General features: G+C 43.5%; 1 protein-coding gene across 1 annotated transcript in view; it reads left to right on the top strand.

The window, feature by feature from the left end:
• CENPL (centromere protein L) overlaps positions 1-25,911 on the top strand; it is a 43,774-nt gene that overhangs the window by 5,990 nt on the left and 11,873 nt on the right. The window contains exons 2-4 of the mRNA XM_069231583.1: positions 3,308-3,484; positions 9,717-9,968; positions 12,955-13,500. Coding sequence (XP_069087684.1) covers positions 3,308-3,484; positions 9,717-9,968; positions 12,955-13,500 — 975 coding nt within the window. The remainder of the gene's footprint in view (positions 1-3,307; positions 3,485-9,716; positions 9,969-12,954; positions 13,501-25,911) is intronic.

Genomic DNA, 25,911 nt, shown 5'->3' with positions numbered 1-25,911 from the left:
CCTGTGTCCAGTTGTATAATGGTAACTCTGAACCTGGGCATGCTTGGTATCAAACATGTCGGAATCATACCTGAATACTGTTAACAGTATTGGTTGTATGATTCCATGCACTCTGTGGGGCTCCTTAGAGGACGTCCCCAGTATTGCTCCTACCAGTCTTCTAGGGTAGGGGTGGAGCCAAAGCCCCACTATCGGTAGTGTCTCTAAAAGCTATTTTTCTGTTATTTACATAAGGTCTCAAACAGACCTAAAATGGCATATATAATTTGTGGGTTGGTTTTTTTTTTCCGTCCCCAATCCAGAAGGATTATGGCATGCATTTTCAGATGGGACTGCTCCATTTTGTGGCAGGTTTGAACTACGTGTCCTTTTAATTGTACAGATAAGTTAAAATTAATTTGTGTGCATCTGTTTTGTGATTTAGTTGTAATGCAGCCTGTGTTCCAAAGTACATCAGAATGCTGTGCATTAGTATTGATCTGGTATTCTAAAGAGAATGTCCACACAGTAACATTTGAGATAGTTATTTACAAGCAAGTGTAGCTTTGCAGGGAAGATTTGCTAGATAAAGTAATGGTGGAAGGTAGTTGTGGTGTAATGGGAATGTTGGGAAAGAAAGGTCCCTCACATGTGGATGGACTTGCATCTCTGCCCAGAGTGCCCCAGCTGTACTGTCTGGATCCCTAATGCTTGTCTGTCTTGTCACGGGTGAGCATGAATCATGCATGTGTGCCATGACGTAGACCTGTCTTACAGAATGCGGTCTTTTTGGACTGGGATGGGCACCCATAGCACTACCCTCATAGTCTTGAAAGGCTACTGCTTTTACCAGGAGTTAAGCCGCAGGAGCGCAGCGGTGGCAGCATACTATGTAGTGATCAGTAAGAGTGAGCAGGTCATTTTACCTGTGGCACTGTAGTGAGACATACAGGCTCACTCATCTAAAGTTCCGCTGCTTGGTGTTTGTGTGGTATACGTGCAATGGGTGTATGCATGCCTGTAAATGGCACAGTGGTAATGCAGTGCTGGGCACTTTGTGTATATTAAATGTGTGTGCCTGTAAATGCTTCACTACATAAAGGATGTAGTGCTGTGCAGTGCCTGCTAAATGCATGTGCTGGGTGTCTGTACCTGTGAATGGTGCACTACATGAAATACTCTGGGTTGGGTGGGACAAACTGGAGGAAGGTAGAGTTAGGCTCTTCTCTATGCTGTAAAGGGGCATGGACACATCTCGGGAAGGAGGTGGGGTGACTAGAAGACTCATAAATAGTAGGGCTGAGACCCCGGGCTAAGCTTTTGATATTCACATAACTGTGGCTGACTTCCAGTTGTAAACCTTTAGTCACTCCCATGGCCTGTATTGTGAGGCTCTCAGATGTGGAGATGATCCTGTGGTGGCACACTGCTTTCTGGAGGAACAGAGGAGAGGTAACTTTGAAAAGAAGCAGAGCCCCAATATAAACTTCGAAGACTTGGACTCTTCATCACTCTTGCTGTCTGAAAATGAACTATAAGAAGTGGAGCTTTAGACCCCAAAAATTGTAAACTGCTTAGCAGCCAGTCGGGCTGTGAAAGGATGAGAAGCTCACCAAGACTTCTGCCTGTGACCAGGACTGGGGCCAAGGTCTGCTAGTCTCCCACCTGGGTGAGGAGACATCACCCAGGGGCATTACCTGCCTTTAGAGCCTGCAGTGCCATCGCCTGCCTGATTGTCAAGACCAGTGTGCCCTGTGAAGGAGAGGAGAGCATTAGAGGGAGCGAGCTCCAGTGGGGGTGATCCGGTGAGTAGATACCTCTAGCAAGGTGTGAGGGGCCAGTTACTCCACTAATCAGGTCTGTGCCCATGTGCAGGTAAAAATCTGCAACCTCCATATGCTATAGTAGGGCCTCTGTGAAGTGAACTGTGTCCATTGCTACACCGAACGGGCCGTCGTCTGTGTGCAGTGCCAAGTTGGCATCTTCATATGTGAGGTGGAGCCGTCATGAAGATTGCTACTTTGTTGCTCGACTACAGCCGCTGCACAGAGACATAACTTTGACCCTGTATGCCAGTAAGCCACCAGGACAAAGTATGAGGTGTTGTGGTCTGGTCGAGACTGGTGACAGAAGAAGGTGGCCATCATGGCCAAATCCATGACCGAGGACCAGCACCATGATCGTCGTACCCCTTCCCTACCTGTGTGGAGGAACTTAGCAAGCATCCAAGGCGCATCAAGCTCCCAGACCACTGCAGGACCAATGTGAGGGACTAGAGGGCACCTGACGAGAGCCTTCACGGTCTACGTGTGAAAGACTTACCAGAGGCAGTTGTTGTAGCTTCCGCGCCTATGAAGGGGGGGGCGTGCTCAGAGACTCTGGTTGCTCTAATGCTGCGGGTGCAGATAAGACTGATTGTTTTTTTTTTGTTTTTTTGGGCCTGATATCCCTAGGGAAGTTTGCTTGTCAGATATCACTTCAGAACTGGAGTGGGACTCCTGAAACTCCGACTACTAGTGGGTCTTAACCTGAATGTCACCTAAAGTGAATGGATAATAACCACTACCGTTAGCCAGAGGAAAATTACTTAGTAACCCGGCTATGAAATGCTAGAGCCCTGACCTCCGAGGATTGGGTGTATTGTTAGTGAATGTCATCTTTTACTTTGTGGTTTTATATAAATACTCCTTTTTCCATAAAAGCAAGTATTTGATTGGCCAGTCATTTATTGCTACTGCTGCACATATTCTGAGTTGTGAGCCTGTGTTCAACCCAGCCACCCCCAGTGTCTACTTCTGCCCTCAAGTAACCTTGGACTGCGCTACCACTAAGAGTCAAGTGTGGGTGGGGTACTTGGCCCCGTTGCTCAGGATCCATAATAGGTTGGGTCTGGACCATCATCCCCCATGGTTGATCCCAGTAACTCTGGCTTGCCCTGTTGCCCTCGGAACAGGATTCTGGTAGAGAACATAAGTAATTCTTTTTACAGGTTGAAATGTAGATATTCATGTTTCTGCAAAGCGCAACTATCCCTAGGGGGAAATTAAAAGAGTTCTTTGAATGGAGGAGAATGAAAGGTCAGCATAAGCAACAATGGTGAAGTATGGAGGGATGAAATAAGAGGATATCAAGTGTAGGAAGCTGTTCATTGTGCTATAACTGAAGAAATATGTGTCCTCAGTATTTTGAAGGGTCGGCTTAAGCATTTCCATCCCAGTGCATTAAGGGAAACCATATCTGTTGATGTATGCACTGTGTTCTCTGATAATTTTTCATTTGTTTTGTCCACTTTAACTTAAATTGTGGGCCCTTTTCTTTTTGTCCACAGATTATGCAAACTCCTGAAGCTGGGGATTCCACCCCTGCAGGCACAACCACTGCCCCTCGTGAAGTCCACTTTGCGAACACTGGCTTTCCCCATCGAGGCTTCACCTCTGCTCGTAGAAACACTCCCTTCCATAGGGGTCCCTCAAAAAGGAGAATCCCACAACACAGCCAGCTGGAGGTGAGATGCTTGTAAATTTTCTTTACACTTAGAGGAGTTCTCAAGTTTTTGTTTTCATTTATGTGATGCCTCATAGGATCCAAAACTTTGGATCTTTAAACTTGCCTTTAGAATTACGTGCCCATAATGTGAATGGGCCTGGGATGCGATTGTGATGAGTTGAACAGTAATGTGTGTGACACCAATGCTGGATCCCGGACAGCTAAACATTATTGAAAAGTAGACAGAATTCTGAATTCAGCAAGGGGTCATTTGTGTAGATCATTTAAGGTTTTCCTTCAGAAAGTAACAGCTAAAATAAATAAAAAATATTGAAATTGTGGGGGGGGAAAAAAAAGCCATATCTGTCCACGTTTTCTTCCATAACTTTTTCCAGCTATGGCAGAATTTTGAAAGCAATATACCATTGTGTCTGCTGGACTCTTCTGGTTGAGGGGATATGCAGGGCTTGGTCAAGAACCCTAGGTACCCAGAGCCAATAAATTAGCTGCACCTTGCAATGGGTTTTCATTGTGTATTGGGTATACAGCAATTCATTTGGTAAACATAAAAAGTGGAAAAATAGGTATCAAGGAAACCTTCGTATTTCCAAAATGGATAAGGTGTTGAGAAGCAGTGGTTATTTGTATATCTCTGAATTCCCGGGGCCCCATGATGCTAGTATGTGAATTACACGGCATTTCTCAAATAGACTTTATTCTTACATACTGTCTCTAACATTTGAAAGGAAAAAATGTAGGGAAAGGCACAGTAACACTGTTTCTGTTACCCAGAATCCTTTGCAAATCTCAAAATTTGGCAAAAAAAAACACTTTTTCCTCATATTTCAGTGATGGAAAGTTCTGGAATCTGAGAGGAGCCACAAATTTCCTTCCAGCCTGCATTCCCCCAAGTCTCCCGATAAAAATCCTATCGCATTTGTGTGGGTAGGCCTAGTGCCCGCGACAGGAAATGTCCCAAAATACAATGTGGACACATCAGAATGGTCTATTACAAAACAACCTCTTTTTGCAAAAAAGGGGGAGGGATGTCTGTGTTTTTGGTCCTAGGTGCAGCGGGGAACGCTGGGCAGTAGGAAATGTGTGCCAGTGCGGTGATCCTACAAAGAAAAGTGACAAACGTGCATTTTTTTTTTTTTTCCTCATGCAAATTTTGAGGCTTGCAGAGGAGTCTGGGTAAGAAAATGTTGAGGGATCCACGCAAGCCACACCTCCCTTGACTCTACCGGGTGTCTAGTTTAAAAAAATTTCTGGGCTTGGTAGGTTTCCCTAGATGACTGTCTCACCGGGGACCAAAAACGCAGGTGTGCCCTAGACACTTACCATGTCACGGGTGTGCTTCGACACCTGATTACAGCAGAGCGGGTTTTTTCATTTATAATTTTACCATACATACTGGTTGGATTTGGCACAAGGGTGAGTGATGGTTCAATAGATCAAATTTTATTAACAAGAGATTTCACAAAAATGAAATGCACTGTTAATAACTGAAAGGCCAAAAAAAACGGAACCAATGACTCTCAGCATGTGAGCTGTAAAGCAACAAGGCATCAACCGCTTTACAGTCCATTCACGCACCTTTCGTACATGGCATGCACTAGACCATTCACACCGCCAGCTGCAGGCCCAGCACTTTACAACTCTAATCAACTGACGGTGCCATTCAAGGGCCCATCACTTTCATACGCCCACATGCCTGACCAGCAATCACACCAGCTGACGTCCCCACCTGATAGACTAAAGTGTAACCTTCTACCCTGTTGTCATTGCTGGTTCTTGACTGTCAAGTGTAGTCTCCAAATACTCCTCAGAATTACTGGTGTGTACTTTTAGGGGGTGTGCTGCCCATACTGTGTTTTTCTGTGTTTCTTTGTGGTCATCGGCTTCACCAGTGTACATCTTCAACTCCCTTGTTTTCACTCTTGTCCTGTTTCTATGTGTTTATTGGCCTTCTCCCTTTTACTCTCTCACTAATAAATTAACACAATTGGAATGTTTCAGGCCTGGTTAGACCGTGTGCATCTGACCAGTGACTCACTTCTGCCCTGCAATAATCGGACTACACATACAGGGAGCGGAGGACAGTCTTAGTCTCAGCAGTGCCTGCTTGTTTCTCAACGTGTACTTGCCTCTCCTTTTGCATACGTGTTTATCTATGAAAGGGCTAGGTAGAACTAGTTTTGCAACATATGAATGTTAATATATTGCCCAAATAGTTTAACTTTGTGATGAGATGCTACATAATACTTTCACACATTATCTTGAGTGGAAGCAGCCTTACAGTCTTGTGAAACACCAAGTTATCAGATGAGGTTCAATCTAAAACCCTCTGCGCTGAGCTACTCCATTCAAGTTTTTGGATATGATACATAATTAATAAGCTTTAATCTCATTCAAATGCTGAAGCACAAATTTGTTAGGGATTTATAAATTCCACTGCCAACACACTACATCTGTGGGCTTTAACAACTCCCATCCCGTTCATTCGTTACTTGGCCTGCCTTTCAAAATTCACTTGATTTAATAGGAAAGTGCTTCACGTTTGTCCCACCTTGAGGCTGCTTTGTTACCGCCTTGCAGACTGACCCTGTTACATGGAGATTGCACGATCGGACATATAGCTTAGTGTGTGGTGCACTATTTTTTTTTGGGTGGGGGGGGTCCTAGATGTATATTTTCTTTTGCTAGAAATGACAGCTCTGTCTGGGACACCAGTGTCGCAGGCTTGGTCGTTTGGTTTTCAAAGCGCTGTTAGGGAACTCTGCATGCCTCATGAAAGTCGCTTGGTCAGGAAACCATCAGCACCTGGAGCCTGGAAGAACTTGCCCTGAAACGATAAACACGTCCCAAATGCACACAAAAGGCAGATTAACATAGCCTTTCACAATGAGCACGCAGCTCCATTGTAAATAACGTTGAAAGACTATTTAAGATCTGTACAGAACATGGCGTGACCCTGGGAAACAGATATGTTGCCTGTCGAAGACTGGCTTTTTGATCTAGTTCTGGATGCCTTTCTGCTAACGGAAGAGAACGACTATTGGGAAGAAATGAGAAAGGGGTGGCACTCAAAAGCAAAAAAAGATGTATAAGGATTTCTTTAGCGTCCACAAAATCTTGATTAAGAACACCGAAGTGCTGTCAAAGAGTAGTTCCTGGCAAATAAGTTTGAGCTGGCTGAGAGTGGACTCTAGCAAACAGCGATTTGGTGGCTCTTGTTTGCTGTAAATTGAACCAGGAGATCTTGATTGCCGCCCCCCCCCCCCTTCATTCGACCTGTCCCAATAATTTAAAGAAACATTATATATTTCTTATTCCTTCTTTCCCCTTACCTGACCCTTAATTGTTGGAAAAATTGCACACCAAACAGAACACAGAGGTCAATATTACATAAAGTTTACACTGGAGCAAAATAAAAGGAAAAGCTTATGTGACAGGGAATGGAACAAACGCATTTTGCCCCAGCTCACAATAAATAAATAGCTTCGATTCAGACCGAAAAAAGAGAAAGCACATTGTGAAACATCTATAAAAACACATGACTTGTTTGATAGCAAATCAGTAATGTTCAACAAAAAACATATGCTCCACAAATAACAACTATTAGAAAAATGAAGGTAACTATTTTTTTCAACATTTGCACTTTATTTGGGATATGAAATAGGGTACGTTGGCTGTAGGACCTGGTGTTTCACCAGTTATGGCTTCTAGGGATGTATGATCTGTAAATGAACTAAACTGTAAGAGGGTTTGTGTAATGCGATTTTGTGCAGGATGCAAGGGTTGGTGTTAGGCAGTACTTGGATGGTAGAGTTGATCTCCTTAATAATAACCTTTATTACTGATATGTCTATTATTTGTCGACCTTGTCATTACTATTGAGGTGTGTCCCATCTGTAAGACAGAAACTCTCCAAGGAAAATAGTGTGATTGCACGCCTGCCCCCCTATATTGGTTGTTGTAAAAGGGACATTCCTAGTATCCTCTTGAACTCTCCTAGCAAAATTCTTAATGTGTTTTTCATTTAATATTCAGGGATGGTGATGTGTGTTTTCAATACTTGTGACACAACAGCAACTCATTAATATTGCAAATAACTCTGTGACTCTTCCATTTCTCATATGTGAGGTCCTGTTTTGGTGTTAAAGAAGCATTTTTAGGGGCGAGCGCAAAGCGCTCTGTCCTGTGTAGTAATCTTTGGGCTTCCAACCACACCCAGGTCACGTCAGTCACTTTCATTGGTTCGTGGGCTTGCTTTCATTTGTGAAAGGCATGCAGGTCATGCCTTTTTCGGTGTTTAGCCCAAATACACAGCACCGGTAAAGTACTGAAAACATACGAGGATCGATGTTTTCAGCATGGTTTCCGGACTACTTTACCTGTGTATTTTCCATGCAGCACGATCGCGCTGGGCTTTACATTGCACGATCACGCTCGGTTTGTCCGTTTTCAATTTCAGCACGATCGTGCTGCATTTTACATAGTGCGATCGCGCTGCGTTTCTTTCTTTTTCTTTTTTTTCTTTCAATTTGTGTGGCAAGAAAAGTCCTGTTAGCAGTTTAGAATGCTAATAGCTCTAACTCGAACAAATGCGAGGCCCATTGCATTGAAAATGCTTGTTCTTCCCTTTTTTTTTTTTTTTTTTTTTTATGCATGCTGCATGAAACAAACACAATATATTTCCCTGAAAATGTCAGTAGCAGTCCCTCACATCACGCACATTTAAAAATAAATTACCAGAAAACGATACTAAAAACAATCTAAGAAATGTGCAAGGTGATCAGGGCAAGACTGCAGTAAATGGAAGTGCTTTAGTTATATGCAGGGCCACTGGAATTGTGGCAGAAGATCAAATTATGTTGCAGGGTCGACCAATTTATGTGGCAAGAAAAGTCCAGTTATGCATTTTACAATGGCAGCAGCTCTAACTCAAGCAAATGCAAGACCTATTGCATTGCCGTGCAAATGCTTGTTTCTTACGATGCTGGACTTCTGCATAGGTATCCTTCTCAATGGCACTTAGTATCCAGATTGTGTATTTGAAATCACAAATCTCGTTTTATTCTTTCAATTTTACTTCTCTTTTACATCTCCTATAGTATGTTTTTAGCACAAAGACTAGCAGCTAAATGGCATTCATTGCTTATGATAGCTGCAGTATTAATGAAACTTGCTGGAAGTTACGTTTATCTGGCTAAAGTCTCCTTGTTGCGTCCACCATGGACGCAGTCACTTGCAATATGGCGCAGCCCCAACATGGAGATTCTGAAAATGTAAGAAATGCAAGCTGAACCTCCTAGATGGCACTGGTGTAAATCGAGCCCCAAATATTCATAGCACTTTAATGCAATGTGCTGTTGACAGAATCCTTGATGGAAGTGGGCAGTGGCTATTTAAGAAACTTTGCACTTTGGTACTTTAATGTGTGTGCAAAAAAGTACTGAGCACATTACAAATTTGACCATTGGTGCCCTCATTACTTTGGATTTATTAATGGTTGCTGGGAGTCGGAACTGAGATCTACAGAAGCAGCACCTACTTAAATTTCTTACCCACTTAGAGAGAGATATGAGCACCTTCCCTCCCCCCCGCAACCCAACCCAACCCAAACTTTCTTTGCTGTGTGCCAAGGATGCAATGATGCTCAAGCCAAATGAAACATTAGTGGACCTGAGGAGCCCTTGGTGTTTCCTATTGGCTCCTTTTTGAAGACCTAAAAAGTGAACCGCTTTTAGAATAATATACAGTTACCAAATCTTTTTGCAGCCGCAAAATCCTACCTTCAGATTCATCCACAGAGTGAGTGATTTTTGTGTGTTTGCTTGATTTGCTGCTTTTATTGCTCTAACCTTTGTTCTTAATTCCTAAACTTTTTATTCACTATATGACTAAACAAAACTGTTGGCTTTGTCAATGATGGTATTGTTAGTTATTTGTGCTCCATTTCTGCACTGATCTACATTCTCTCATGAGAACCCATAACATGCAGCCCGTGTTGCCATCCAGAAGTAAATTGTTGTGGCAAATAAAGAGGTTTCTGCCTCCGCTAGGATAAATAGACTGACCTACATTCAGGGTCGTGAAGTACCCTTCGGAGATTAGCCTCTTTGCTAGAGGGAGAAAAGTAAAATTAAAATATGCAGCTGAATTCTGCTACAAGCTGTGTTAATCTATATTAAATGCACTCTTGGTGTTTCAGTCAAAACGTGTTGTTTTCTTTTCTTCCCACGCAGGAAAGCCCCGATCCACAAAAAATAGCACCACTTCTGCGGAAACAGTGGAAGTTGTATAGTGTGACGCCAATGTACTGTTTCTCTCATACACGCCTCAAAGACTATTCCCGGCAGCTGTCTGTGTTCATTGCTGCAGAAAAGCAGAAAGGGGTGGCTGTGCAGGTGGGCTTGGATCTCGTTGTGAAAGTGGCTCTTTCTACCCTCTTGGGCCTCAAAGGCAGAGAACGTGACCCGGGTGCTATTCTAATCCAGGTAAAGCCGAGTACTGATTTAATTTGCATCACAGCCATGGAAATGCGGCAGCTTTGGGTGTCAACTGCTATTAAGAGCACTGCTGCAGTATGTAATGACTATAGCAATGTATTGCTTTGATGTAACGTTCTTTGCCCACATATGCTTGAGATTAGTATCGGTCCAATTTACGGCTATTTTGCTGATTTATAATTTTCTTCTGTGGCACACGATGATATCGATAGAAACAAAGTGATACAAAATCAACATTTTTGCACTTAATCTTGTGCACTACATACCTAACATCATCTCAGTTTGCCAGCCTCCTCTGGTCTATTTTCCATCGAATCATTTGTTTGGTCCTACAGTGACTTAAATGGTCCCTTTTTATTCTAAATGTTTCTGCTATTTTTGGTATTAATTTCCTTTGTTTCTATCCAGACACCAGCCAGTCTAATTATGCCTAATGAATTTATACTGGACACCTAGTTGAAATCCAGGTAGCATCATCTCATTTCATCTGCCAACTCTTTCTGTTGTATCTCCTTAACATCTGTAATTTATTGCCGTTTTCATAGCTAAGTGCTTTGCCAAAGTCCGTACTTATTGCCTTGACTTCTCAAAATCGGATATTAAAACATACTCCCACATCAGATCAGGTTGTACTAATATCACCATGTAACTCAGCACACTCTTCGCCATTTTGACTTTACAGCCAACAATACCATGACAACTGAACCCTTAATTTCAAACCCTTTCACCCTGCAGAACACCGCCTTTCAACACACACAAAAAAGATTGTCCTATGTTAGGAAGGGTACAATTAAGACCCTGTTGCATGCTCTTGGTGCATCCTTTTCTGTTCTATACCCCTTAGAGGTCGGTGACTAAGCACAGAGCCATGTCCCTTTTGGAGATCCTCCAGAATGATAACCCACAGCCATGCCCAATAGTCTGGTGCATTGAGCGCTAATGTTTCTTTACTTATTCAATGGCATATGTCAGCCAAAGGGTGATGGTTCAGTGCGGTACCAGCAAATGTGGCTGGTAAGTTGCCTGGCAGTGCAGTTTCCCATTGTACATATCTTGGTTGGCAGGGTCCTTATAAGGAACCGACGTGTCCAGGAACGTGCAGTTGTCCTAGGCAGTTCATTGCCGACATTGAGAGGGAGAACGTCCGAATGAGAGTATTCTTCTTGAGTATTAGTTGAAACCTGGGAGCTTCTATAAAATGTTTAAGATGATGGAGTTCGAAGGTTGAAGTGAGAGGCAGATGTAGAGGGGTTACATACTGGTTGTGGGTTTTGTGATGTTGACACAAGTATAATTGTTTATGTGAATGATACCTGGGTGCAACTTGAGCTGCATATAATATTGTGTATCCATCTGGGAATATTTCTTCAAAAATTGGGAGAAATGTGGTAACTGATCATATTTCGGAGAGGATGAGAGTGTTCAGATTCTTGTCAATCAGATCTTGTTTATCTATATGTATGAATGCATTTCAGGGTTAAGTGGGTGTGTAAGAGTGTATTGTGAGTAGCATGAGTGGGAGGATTGGTTTAGTGTGGGGTTGTATAGCGACACATGTCTGAGATTGAGATGGATGTATTTACATGCATTATGTGTTTCCTGGTCATAAACGCCAGGTGCCTTTGTCCCTAATGAATCCGTTTAAAGAAGACCACGGTAGACACACAAACCCCCTTTGAACTGAGAGGTGATATGATTGTCACTTGAGTTGCTGCAGGTTCTTGAGCCAGCATACTGATGCTAAAGAGCAAGGTTCCTTTCCTCGGGAAGGTGCTGAGGTCATGCTTTTGCTACTCCAAGGCACGCGAGGCTCCCTCTTTGCATCCTTTTGCAGATTGCATCAGAGGTTTCAGTAGTTTAAAACTGAGTGACAGAAAGAAGTTATGTCTAATATCAGTCCTCCCAGCCCCGAAACTAAAAACCCACATCTCGATGTATGGCAGCTTAAATCACATTCATTTCTAGCTGTCTGCCTGTGCTTCCAACCCCTTCTAGAAAAACTTAATTTGCTCTTCTGATTGAGACCTTTTTCACTAGATTAGAAGCAGGGGGGTTAATGCAATAATTTATAAAATAGCTCTGTCTGACTTAGGATGATGCAGCTGTTATCTTTGTTTTGTGATTTGCGACATGTTAAGTATCGCATTTAGGTATTGTTAGTTAATCCGTTCAGTTGAGGAAGAACTGAGCTTGTAACTTAGTCATATTAGAGTGTGATCAGGACATAGGTTTCAGTAGGAAGAAAACTTTCTGGGAACCTGTGGGTGAGGTAGCAGCATCATCAATCCTTGTTTAGTACCTAGTTAAAAAAAAAAAAAAAAAAGTGAATGATGAGATGGAGGGAAGTGCTAACTACGCTTATGGTCGTCGATGTCTAGGTAATGCAAAGTATGGATCTTTCCATGCATTCATGCCTGACATTGTATTCTCTAGTAAATAAATAGTTTGGAAGGTTGTCCATGCTGCTCGGTTTTTGGGAATGTTTTTAAGAAAGTGTTTTTTCTTGCCAATGGATTGGGAATGTTTCAGAGTCTGAGATCTTGTCCTACAATTGAACTCTAGTTATGGTTGTTCCTGCTTCTTTGATGTTCTGTTTTATGGCAACGCCTTGTTTTCTGGTGGGTTCCTACTAGAAATGATCTGCGCTGGGCTTTCAGAGGCCGATTAATGCAGTCGATGTTCTTCTGACAATAAAATGTAAAATTTACATTTGGCCTAGAGCTTTTAAATGTGATGTCCAAGCATAGATTCCTACTGGGCTCCTGTTAAGTTGTCGGCTTCTGTAGGTATCTTTCTGTCTTTAGCAATGTGTTCGATCTCAATTTGAAAAGAGTATTTCATACTTGGCAAAAGGGGGGTGGATATACGAATGTTGTAAGGACACAGGTTTGATTGCTTTCCATTTTCAGTGTTTTGAATGTTCATTAACTTGTGCACTCTTATACTTTTTTTTTTTTTTTTTTTTTTTTTAAAGCTTATGTCAAAACCACAGTTTGCAGCGTCACACTCTGAAGATAAAGTGGTATGGACAGGCTGGTTCTGCTGTACGTTTGGGGATGAGGAAGTGTTGGACTTTTTACCAGAGACTTTTACGTGCCTTCCTTTATTTTTGGTGAATGGCACTGAGACTTTCACTGCATTAGTTGGTAGCTGGTTCCAGAAGACATTTGACTGCTGCATTAGTGACTTGGCCATCAGCTCACGTGACCTCTCGTGGATGGCAGCCATGTGGACAGGCTATGACATTCGCAGTCATCTCGCCCCAACGGAACTCTTGTTTTCTGTGCCTATCCATCCGCAAAGCCTTGACATTTCCTATGCCATACATCCAGAAGATGCTCGAGCCCTGTGGGATGATATTCATAAGAATCGGGACGAGGTCACGGAGGAGGAAGTGCAATTGTTCTTGAACTGTTTGTATTCACATTTCTTCCGTCACTTCAAGATCCATCTGTCTGCCACAAAATTGGTGAAAGTCTCCACTTCTGTGGCTTCAGTTCACTGTGATGGAAAAGTAAAGGTAAGGGAGCGGATTGTAAGGGTGTAAGTAGGCCTTCTTGAGGAAGGCATTGTTAACTGCATAGTTGCTGTGTGCTTGCCTCAGGGAAACAACCCCAAGAGATTTAAACATCAAATCAATTTGAGCCTTATGTAGAGGAAGGGGTAACTCACTTTTTATTATGAGGTCCCGCATATAAATGTAATAGATCAGTTAAACAGTCTATCAAGAATTAAGCCATTAACGTTTGCTTTTTCTAACTTGAGTATCTATAGAACACGATTTTAGTAGTGTGTAGGCCTTCACGATCCAATACCCACCAGCACTCCTGTCGTTGTTTTGCACCCTAGCCTTGCTTGACATTGACTTCAGAATCATTGCATGAATTGATTAATTCCAGGTCTTCAGTGGGCAGCCCATGCATTTCCAAATGCTCTGACAAATTGTAAAACCTTGACATTCCACTGTGAACTTCTGAATTAGTTACATTGGCGTTCCTATATACAACAACCACATAATCAAATGCATACATCCATCTCCTGGAGTTAACAAACTGAAGGAACGAAGAGATACAGACCTAATGAGGACTATTCAATTCAGCCATTTGCCCTTTCCTCATAATTGTAAATGTTTGACACAGTTAAGTAGAGTCCAAAACTCCACATGCATTATGTAGGATGGGAAGCAATGTCAATTAACTCAAAAGCCAACTAGTTGGTGTTATAAGTAGGCAGTGATGCACTGGTGTTAGCAACCTGGGTTGGTATAAGACAGGTAGAGTTTTTTTATTTGTTATTATGCTGTACAGCAAATGGCAGCTTGGAGGATGTCATTGACCGCTTGATGACAAAAAGTATGGTTTCTTTCATATTCTGATGCATCCGAAGAATAGAGCATATCTATTATAAGAACTTGGATCTTTATTTTGGCTGGATTGCTACAAACTTCAAGGATTACTCACATCCTTGTCTGAGTGAAACCTCATAGTCTAAGCTAAACATCCTGGTAGTTATGGCGTAGAATAGGCAGGCTTAGCTTAGGACAATGTGTAAAGTATTCATGCAATACCAAAACAGTAGCAAAGTCTAAATACAAACAATACAAATCTGAAACCAAATTAGAAAGAGTAAAATATAATAAACAAAATGACAAAAATACAAAACCTGCAGATATGTTTGTGTGTTTTTAAGTTGAAATAGCACCACAAAGCTAGTGTGTCAATCATAGTAAGTGATTGTTGTAGACTTGGACCTATGAGCAATTTGACACTGACAGCTATGGAGGGCTGGTCGGATACACTAGCCAGTTTGTTCTGGTCGAAGAGTTCACCTTCTGAATTTAATCCTTTTCAGTCCTAATCCACCACAGCACTACGCTTCTAAAGCTGCCAAGTCCTATGGGGAAGCACTTTGAGATACCGAGACTGCAGCGGGCCTAGTCCAGGTCCAGTTGCCAATCATCAGCTGGGTAGTTGCAGGAAAAGGCCTTTCTTAGCTTGTTGTGTATCTAAAGCTTTAACAGGTCAGCCTTATGAACCTTAAAGTCCACTTCTTTGTCCTGGGTACAAGAGAGAGCACGTTCAGTCCTTCAGGGTTCTTCCCAAATTGAAAACCGGTTCAATCCTCCTCTGATCTTTCTCAGGTCCAGGAGTGTTCTGAAATGGGTGATTGGAGTTACCACATGTATGCTTGGCAAGAGCTAGCAAGTGGGAATCACTGTGGGGCACACCCTAGATAACTAACGTTATCCAGGGCTTAGGCTACCCACTTTGGGTTTGCAGGCCCTGGGTACACCTTGTACCATATGTAGGGACTTTTATACAAGTTACATATACTAATTAGGAATTTGCCAATTCAACCATGTTTAAAGGAGGAGGACAAGCACTTACTGCCGGTTAGTAGGGGTAAAATGCACAGAGGTCTGCTTTTTTGGCAATTAGCAAGTATTCAACCAATTCTTGGAACAGCTCTTTAATCACTTTTGAGAGGATTGGCTAAATGCTTGTCAGTCATGGCAGCTCATCCAGACTACAACACCTTGCGTGTGTAGCTAGGTGGCTCATTGTAAAAGGAGAGTTTGATCGGTGGACGATCCAGGCCATTCAAATGTCGAACCTTTCAGGTTTCACATTACACCTTTTAGAAGTCTTTATCTGTAACCCAGTGAACAGATGAGGTTTTCAGCAGTAGGCTATAGCAACTGAGAAATTGGTGGTTATTTTGACTGCGGGGAGACTTTAGGACTTCAGAGCACTATTTCTCTTTACTAAATGTATTTCAATCTTTGACTGCGAGAACAGTGAATTTGTTGGATACCCCGGCTTCATGCATTCCTCTACCTGGTACCTTGTAGACCTGTGAGGCAAATAGAGAAGTGGCTCAGTAGTCGATGGTTTTTGGTATGACAGGATGCTCCTCTTATCTTCATTTCCCAATCCTCCCTCCCACCTACTCGCTCTGACCAAAAACTGCCTCGCAATCAGCAATCTTTCTATTCCTGTCTCCAACAACGATGGTTAGCAGCCGCTCGCAACTACACATTAATGTCACGTTGTGGGTTCAAACAAAAGCACGAGAGGGTCCTTGACAAAAGCCACTAAGTTCTTCATGGTATTGGTGAACACATTCCCCAGTAAACCCATTCTTTGGCGGAGCCTGGTGTTTGGAAATATTCAGCACTGCTCTTCTTTATAGTGTGTAATATGTCTGTATCATTGAACATGTAGCCAACTACATCTTTGTGCTGTCATTGTAGGTGCTGCGCACTTTGAGCTTAATGCTACTCGTAAAACGCCACCGTTGAGCACAGATTAACAAAGCGAAAATGCCAGTGTTCCTTTGTGCCCGGGCTGCTCCTGCAACCCCAATTGGCTCTGCTGTAGTAGTTGAAAGGCAGCTTCATTTTGCTGCTAAGCTTCTCGAAAACACTCGGAAAGTTGTTTTTTTTATTTTATTTATATTTTGACTAACTTTCCCGATCGGGATTTGAGTACTTGCCACACGTTTGATGTACTTTACTTTGGGCCCACTTTTATTTATTTATTTATTTATTTTATCTGTGTGATCTCCTTTATTGCTTAATTTGAGGTCAAGACAAACATGACATACAGTATACTGTCTGTCGAGTTTAGTCCATTCAATATATCTTCATGCGGCACCTATCTTTCGGACAGTCGTGGTCAGTTTGCACTGGTAGAGAATACTAAAAGTCAGTTACTGCTTCCACGACTTGAGTTTTCCTACCCAAAAGCATTTTTTTCAAGCATAGTTTGTGTTTTGCTGGAGGTTAATTATTATTATGTAAAACAACCATTAAAGTGGTCAGTCCGCTTCCTTTTTTGGGTTCATAATTTTGACTGTTGGCATCGTGTGGTGCTGCAGGCCACATACTCTGTACTCTAATGCCATCTAGTGTTGGATACATAATATTGAAAGGTGTTTCTCTTCACCAATTGAACATGTTTGTTACCTACGACGGATGATTACGTCTCCTGAAACCCACAGGAACACAGGCCTCTCTGTTGATTTGATTGTGTTCACCAGTGCAGCGTACCGATAGACTCCAGTTCTTATGGAATAAGAAGCATCAAAGGATTTACGATTGGTTTTGTCCATAAAAACCTCACCTGAAAAATGTTCGTTGTGTTTTTGTTTTTTTGAAGTTGTTTTTTTTATGCCTGTAATTCTGATGCTCTTTGCCTTTATTTGTGCATTACCTTCACACTTGACAACCTTTTGGTCATGATTAGCAGCTGCGTTCTTGGCGTCATTCTAGTATAATGAAGAGAGGTGACCTTGCATGCGGCCACATGTTGGCTACCTCTTCATAAATACTAACAACTCTACGGGTAACACATGCTTTTCCTCTGATATTGGTCGTAGCATGCTTGTGTTTTGGGTGAATTTCAACCAGAACTGAAGAAGTTCTTGTGCGGCTCTCTGGACTGCACTCTCGAATTGTTTCTGGTGGTGGCAAATAGTCACCCTCACTCTTCTGTCTTCTGAAGATGGAAGCAGGGTTTTAAATTGGTAGATAACTGCAGTGCGTTCAACAAATGGATGATAGTCATAAGATGACAGTGCTGGTGTGTGTGTGTGTGTGTGTGTGTGTGTGTGTGTGTGCGGGGGTGGTGTTTTTTTCCTTCCTGACCAAGAACTGTCCTGTTCAGGGAACATTGAGAGTTTTAGTAACTGTACTTAACACCTTCCTTCCCAAGGACCTGCTTCGACTGCACACGATTACTAAGGTCACTACTACTTTTTGGCCGTTTCCACAGAGAAAAAAAGGGCTTCTTCATAGATCCTTTGTTTTAAGAAACACACTCGTCCTTTAATTCATATTTTCACAGATTTAAAGGAGTAACCATTTTTGAGTGAAGCACGCCTCATGCTTTGATCTCTTTAAGGAATTGCTGGATTTGTTTTGGGCCACACTTCTGAAACCTGTTTTTCAGGAACGGTTTTAGGGTGTCTCTTCTGTTTTTGTAACCTACTAAATACATATTGGACACATTTGACGACTCCTCTTTCTCTCTGGTATAAGTAATACAGTGTTTTTTTTCCCCAGAATAAATCTTTAAATACGTACTCTGAAGGGGAAAAAAAGCTTAATTCCTCAGAGCTATGATCTCCCTTATTTCTGGTTGAATCTGTTAATCCTCCCATAAACGCAAACACATGGCTTCAATATCAATGCGGCTGTTAACAAGGAGGAACCACTTGGGGAATTCCGCAAGGGTCAGTCTCTCATATACTCACCCATTCCCTTCCTTTCGCTCTCATATATTCGCTATTTCTCATTTTCGTGCTCTCTCATTCTCTCCTAGTTGTGAGAGCAGTACTTTCGCCTCTGAGCACTGCAGAGATCTGGAGGACTTGTGTTTCTGAAATACAGTAAGGCCGAATTGGTTTTCCATTCTTCCAAGCTTTGTACATTGACTGCCATGAAATGGGTAATAGTAACACAATATTTACAACACTTGCAGATGCAGGTGTGCTGTATGAAGTGCTATATAAAAATGCATAAATATTGTAGCTTTCTATCTCCATCTACTTTTTAGTCTTCCTCCATAACAGACATATTATCCTTTCATGCTGAGCTCCTATCTGTCTTGATAAAAGCTCCATTGTTTGAGGGCGAAGGCCTACACCTGAAGGGGGCTAGAGGGGTCGGCACAGAAACCCTGCTAAGGCCAGACAGAGTGCACCGGGACTACGAGCATGGGTGTGCAAAGGCGCCAACAGGAAGTGGCACCCCACCCCCTTTTTGTTACAGGGCTAAAGCTTTGGAAGGGGCCGGGGCACAAAAACGGAGAAAGGGCAGAAACTCCTGGGCCAGTAGGAGGCCTTGTAATGATTTGAGTTCACCTCCGCACCCTCGGGGTTCACGGTGAGGGAGTGAATAAAAAGGGTCTGTCCTGGCTGAAACCCCTCTTTGCACCTGGTCAGTGATTAGCGGGGAGAGCTGAGCGGTCACCACCATGGCTCTGGAAGGATGAGATAGTCCGTGCTTCACAATCACGGCAGCTTGTGGTGAAGCCAGGAGGTGCCGCTGAGGCTCAAGGAACGCCCAACTTCCACTTCGAAGCACAGGAGTGCCCAGCTTCATTCCATAGAGGGTATCTGGCATAAGGGACCCGGCCATCGCCGCAGCACCGGAGACCAGCAATGCGGTGCTACCAGGTGTCGGCAGCATAGGAGTCCCCACCGCAGCCCAGGAAGGTACGAAGGCAGGCTGCGCAGGGAGACTAGGACGTCTGACGTGCCATCGCGGAGCACGGTGAGGGCGGGTGGCCCCAGTGAGGCAGCAGAATTTGGCAGGCAAGTGACTCCCAGAGAAGCAGCGCTCCACAGGCAGAGTCCTGTAAGCCATGCCTCATCCCCCTGGTAACCCTAGCCAGAGTTAGGAGCTCTGGGGGAGTGAGCAAGACACGTGCAGCAGTCAGGCTTCACGGAAGATGAGCAAAAAGTGGAATTAAAAGTGCGCTAAACAAGTAAGTGCACGAACCTGGTACCAGCCAACACAGGCCCGGACAGGGGGACTTTGACAGAGTGCCTGCCTATTGTGCAGCATTTAACTAGTACTGCTCATGCCTATGAGAATCGGAAGAAGTGGGGAGTAAACGGTTCAAAAGTGTTTAGCCAAGAAGGCCAGTTGTCCTAGGTTAACAATGATCGCCCTACGGTAACCTGGGAAGCAAAAGCAGACACCATCAGGGGGAGCACCAACATCTGTGGGCATGCAGTGAACACCTCAGCACCTGGCAAAGCTACACGTAATCACTCGCAAAGTGAAGGCAGCTGCTACTGCAGCAAAGACTAAAGCTAACAAAGAGGGGCAGCCAGGGACAGCCTTTGGTTAATGCAACCTGGCTGCTGAGCAGCACAAGAGGCGACCAGGGACCGCCCAGGTAGGCTACTCAACCCGAGTTCAGCAGCGAACAAGCAAATAAATAAAGGGGGCCAAGAAGCAGTCGGACAGCCCTTGGGGCGCGACACAACCTGGCTAAAAAAAATAACACTAACTGCAAGCAGCAGGGGACTGCCCATTGAGTCAACGCAACCCAGCTGCCAGATATCTAGAAAGCTTCTGTTCCGCAGCCCAATATGGAGGACCAAGGCACCAGCTAGTCGTCCAACCTAGAAGAAATACCGAAGGTCGCAAGGGAGGTGGTGTCAACATATAGCAAAGAATGAACCCTAAAACAAATCGGAGGAGAGGGAACAGGGAAGCAGCCCTCGAAAGAAGCACCCAGCGATAAAGGCAATAACGAGATGGCGCAGGAGAAGACAGACACAACTAATGAGCCAAGGAAACAGCAAAATGCAAGCAGAAGCGGCAAGAAAGGGGACAAAGAGGACACAGGAGTACCAGTGACAGCGATTGGGGGCTCCAGGACCTACCAAGCGAGCGAAGACAAATAATGGTGAGCAAATCAACTTGATCCTGCAAGAATGCTTAGTCATTTGCGCTATTGCTATTTGTAAAAGTGAATTCAGGATCTACTGTTTTTCGTGTTCTGCCTTTTTAGGTCTGTTAAGACCTTGTTGATTTTACTAATATAGGTATAATATACTTATATAGGGGCTTTCAGCCACCTCTCTTCAGCCTTTGGTCTGTTGGTATCATTCACATTTGGTTCCACCCTCTACAGCATATAGCATGGGGCAGTAAGTCAGCCTACATAAGCCACTGGTCAACCTCACTTTTAGTGACTGCGTTTTGCTCTCACAAGGAGCACATCTGCATGCAATGTAGTTCCCTTCAGTGCGTGTTTTTGTTTTTGCTTTATAATTACTTTAGTGTGGTATTTTTGTCGATACTGTGATTGCAGGATGCTTCTGATGCACATTTTGTTTTTATCAGATCCCATCTCCTGTCAAAGCTGTTGTAAATTCGTTTTGGAGTATTTCGCTTTACTTGACTGCTGCTATTTCACAACATAACAGATTGTGTCTGTTTTAAACTTGTTCTGTATTGAGTTACCCTCTATTTTATTTTCCTCTTTCTTTCCTCCCGCCCTTCATTTATTTTTCTTTCGTCCTACTTTTATTTTTTCCCTTTCTTTTTTTACAATGCTTGCATTTCATTATTTTTCTCTATCATCCTTTCACTTATCAATCTTTGCCTTTCTGTCTTACACCTTCCTACTTTCTTTTGCCTGCTTGCCTTCTTTCTATTGCCTTATTTCTTTCTTTCATCTGCCTGCTTTCCTTCTTTCTATTTTGCCTGGCATATTGCTTTCTTTTCTAAGGCAAGAGGTTTGCCACCAATGCCAGACTGACTTCCTCAGACCTGAGTTAGCCAAGACCTTTTGCTTTTACATTAGTCTGATTGGTGACATTCACCACCCACTCCAGCATGCAGTAAGGGACAATGTATTAGCCTATTTCAGCCTTTGGTTGACTATTTCAGCCTTTGGTTGACTTAGGGTGGCATGCCATGACTCCTACTATCATGGGGAACACATCCAAACACAAAAGTATTTCTCTTCAGTGCCAGGGAGTTAAGAAAAAATCTTGACCAAACAATTGCCAGAAAGCTGACGGCCAATTCCAGTCCTATTTGCTTTGCCAAATTCCTTTTATGTTTCCTGTTCGCCTGGGGAAGAAGCGCCTGTTACTGGAAATGTTCAAACGCTTTCATCTTGAGTTCCCCACTCCACCGTGTTGTGTGATCCACTGCAGAAAGTCTACAACCCCCCTCCCCATAAACCCCATCCTCCTGAACCCTCCAGCACCTCATCCGTGAATCCGTTTGCCTGTCGGTCACCCGAGAGGAGATAAATGTTAGTTTTATGACGTGAATGATCACTGTGCGTTTGTGCAGATCTTTTCATAGTGAAATTGCAAAATTAATATCAGAATATTGCGCCTGGATTACATTTTAGCCTCTGATTGTTTGGTTCTTTCAAGCAAACAAGGCACACTTTTTTTGGGGGGTGGAGGGGGGGAGGGGATTTTGGAAGCGCCTCCAGCACGATGGTGAGCACAGGTGATTTATTATTACTATAAGGCCACAGGGTAAGATGCAGTTGGCTGGACCATTGTTATGGAGTTCTCTGAAGCTGCTTTCTTAGAGTAAACAAGCTCTCTTTACCTCTTACCATCATCTGCAATATTTGCCAAAATGGTATAGGCAGGTGAACAAATCTGATTACCCGATACATAATGTTTGGAAGGTGACTTGATGTTAAAGGATTTGGCGTGTGACCTTACTTTTTAAAATAGCAGGTTTTGGTGTAGAATGTTGTTGAGGTTCGGCGCATGTCCAAGACGCTTTGGGGTTACTTATGTGTAAATGGGGGTGGAGTGTACTAGACAGTGTAGCATGAGTATGTGGTTCCATATGTTGACTTCCTGTCCCTTGCATTTGTAGATTGCATGTATTGGTAGTTCTGGTGGATACTTCTACTTCCAGATTCTTCACTTTAAGAATATCCCCAGGTGCCAGGCTGGATTTGGAAGATTTTTCAGCTTAGAAATCACACGGGTCAATCAGTGATGTCGAACAGATCTGTGTCTTCTCTGCTCTGCCCCAGAAGTAACAGTCTCTCACCCAGTCCCTTACTGAGGAGCCGATGCTGCAGCTGATCCTGATGCACCCAAAGTTTATGGGTCCATTGGCAAAGCTACAACAAATTGAAGTGTTTAAAGAGGCCATTCTTTGCGTTTGCAGCACCTTAATAGCTCCCTCTGGTGTTCCGTTTACCCCCCTGGATCAGCAGAGTTCTCCAGCTGGATTACAGCTGGCGGGTCTACCCTCGACGCGGACTGTGCCTCACGAACCTGCTTCAGTCAGTTTGAACTCCAGTCCTGATTCCACAGCTGCTCCATGATCTGAACCAGACTTGCCACGTTGACCCTAGCACCAATGCTGTAGGAGAATGTTGAACCCATAGGTCTGTCCAGCTAAGCCAAATCTGTGTATAACTCCACCACGCATGACTTCATTTCCTACGTGCCTTTGCTCCCTTCAGTCTGACTCTGACAAGACACTGCCTTTACCAAGAGGTTGTCTTCCGGTATTCCAACAACTCTTTGGATTGGAGTCTGACCAGAGTTGACCAGTTGTTTTTGATAGTGATGAATTTTCCCTATAATGTGACAATAACAAGTTTATATGGAACTACAAGAGACCAGTTGGGATGATAAGTGGTTAGTTCTATGGCACCCTTTCCATGTCCTTCGACAGAAGAGCCTGCTACCTTCGCCGTGCTGATCAGAAGGGCACCTGAAGTCCTAAATTTACTACTGCCTTTAGTCAAAGTGAAGACTAACATCCTTACCGAGGTTCTCCAGTCAGGACAATCCTCATCAGAACCTCCACTAGCATTTAACAATGCCCTAACTGACACTAATGGCCACTTGGTCCAAACCTTGCTCTTGTCCACCAGAGAACAGGAAGTGTCACTGGGATCTGGCCTACAAAGATGTGCCATTGCCTTTCTCATGCAGCATCCTACTCTGAAGAGAACAGGTCTCCACCAGCAGAGTTAACCCCTTTTCCTTCTCCGTGACCCTGTCAGACAGGGAGTTGAAGAGAATGGAGGTGTTTGGTAAGAGGATGTTTTCATTTGCTTGCCTCGCCCTTAGGTCAACGCCAGCTGCTTGCTGGGATGATGTTGCCACGCATTATGGGAGCCAGTTGCTGACATTTTACCTGCAGTGCCAGAGGAATTCAGAGCTAGTATGGCATGGACCAGGATCCTGTCAAGTACCTCATCCGCTCAGGACTGGACATGGCAGATTTTTGACACTAGCATGAATGAGATACACTGACGTTTTGGGTGACATTCAGGTGTCACTCATGGAAATGCTATTCAACAGGTCTTGACACTGCTGAGACAGAAGGTGCTACCCTTGAGCACTTTAAAGAAATAAGAGCAGCTGTTCACTCCTGTGGTCTTTCTGCACTCGCAAGGCAGTATCCACAGCATTTTGGACTTGCAGCATTGCACGGGGTTTCACCTTCAGGCAATGTCCAGGCCCACCACCTCAACAAGTGGTATGCCATTCCTTTCTGTATAGGAAATGTAGCAAGCAGTGCTCAGGTCAATATGTGCAACACACTTTCCAGTTACCAGCCCCTATGGCAGCAGCCACTTTAGTTTACCTTTAGTCGCTTAACACAATAGTGAGGCAGTTTCACCCTTTTTGTACAGATGTGGCAAGCAATAAAATCCAAAGGGGCTATGACCTGCTATTCCTTTCTGTTCCAATGCCTATTCCAGATTACATGAGTGACTTTCAGAGTACCATTTGTCCATTATCCTTCAGCAACACAAGGCTCTTGTGGACAAAGGCGCCATGGAGAGGGTCCTGTCCTCAGAAATTAGAAATGGATGTTACTCCCACTATTTCCTAGAGTCAGAAAAGGTTGGAGGGCTTTGCCCTGGTTTAAATCTTCCACTGCTCAACTTCTTCCTATAGAAGAAAACATTCAGGATGCTCACATTGGCCCAAGTTCTCTCAGATTCAGCAGTGGCATCTGATGTCTCAGTGGGCCCCGCACCAATGGAAGCTATCAGACTATTCAGATTTCATAGGATATTGCAAAAGTTCTACACTAGTGGCTGCTCAACTGCAATTTGACCAGTGGCAGACTTCTTTCCTTGCCCCAAAGGGCTTATATACTGGTCACTTCAGGGTGGGTAGGTCGTCTGGAAGAGCTGCTGATTAAAGGACGCTCGTCTCAAGCAGAGATCTGCCTTCTCATCCACCAGAACCAGCTACACTTACAGGCTATTAACTTGATGTTGAAAGCTTTCCTGTCAACCATCAAAGGAATCTAGTTCATGTCCTCCCAGACAATCCCACTGCTATGTGGTACTGCAGCAAGTGGAGTGGGGCTCTGCCTCCTTTGAGCAGAGACTAAAGCTTTCATTAGTTCCCTATATATGCATCCTGCCATTACCTTGCGCTTCCAACCCCAAAAAGTAATAAACTGTCCTTGCTGAAGCAGTGGACCGACTTGGACTGATCGTATTGCTTATCAAATGTACCTGATATAGTGCTATCTCGTGTGCAAATAATGTAGTTTCTTTTTACGGTTCTGCAACCTCAGATTGCAAGCAATCTTAAAAGCCTATCTCTGGCTTCCTAAAGCACTGCATGAAAAACTGACCTTGACTTAACAAACTCGATTGTAGATGCTCCCTTTTTTTTTTTTTTTCTTCTTCTTTCCAATGACCCTCTCCATTTCCATATTCTGAGTTGGCTTTACCTAGTGCGAGGAGGCATGCAAAGTCACAGGCATGTTTCCAATAATCACTATTATTGCATGTCTGCAAATTGTCCGCACTCAATACTTAAACTCTTCTAGTTTAAAAATGAATCCCACCAATCATCTGCATGAGCTCGCATAACCTCCAGTACTGATCACATCTAACTTCCCTTAATTTAAACTGAGGCAAGGGAACCTGAGTAAATCCATGGAATGGTGTCCTTGCAAGCACAAAACTAATTGCTGTAACCAATAACCACTGGACTAAGCAGTAACCCTGGATTTGGAGCAGTGTGCTTACTGGTGTAATACATCTTGTCAGGGGTTGTACATGCTAAATAAATGGAAATGCACCGCTGAGACAGTTACCAAGACCAGCATTCCTGAGTAGTACCAGATGTGAATGCCAGTATTGGTTAAAGAAAAATAAGTAGTGAAATCAGTGCAGCAAGCAAAATGCAAAGGATGTGTACCATTTAGTTTTGTTACAAGCATTATTCCTATAGTGCCTAGAAAACCCTGGATGAACACATGTTTTTCAGATGTTATGATTCCCTCGTCATCTGGAGCACATTTTCTCACATGAATCGTCCCAAAGATTGGCTATTGTGAATTGAATCTGCATTCTGTCCATTGTGTCTATCCACAAGTCACCCGCTTCTCCCAGCTGCAAGAAGGATACCTTGCCAGCTGTAGACAGCATGGTGA

This window comes from Pleurodeles waltl, chromosome 4_2 (assembly GCF_031143425.1).
Source record: "Pleurodeles waltl isolate 20211129_DDA chromosome 4_2, aPleWal1.hap1.20221129, whole genome shotgun sequence".
NCBI classification, from domain to species: Eukaryota; Metazoa; Chordata; class Amphibia; order Caudata; family Salamandridae; genus Pleurodeles; species Pleurodeles waltl.
This window is presented reverse-complemented; position numbering and strand designations above follow the sequence as displayed.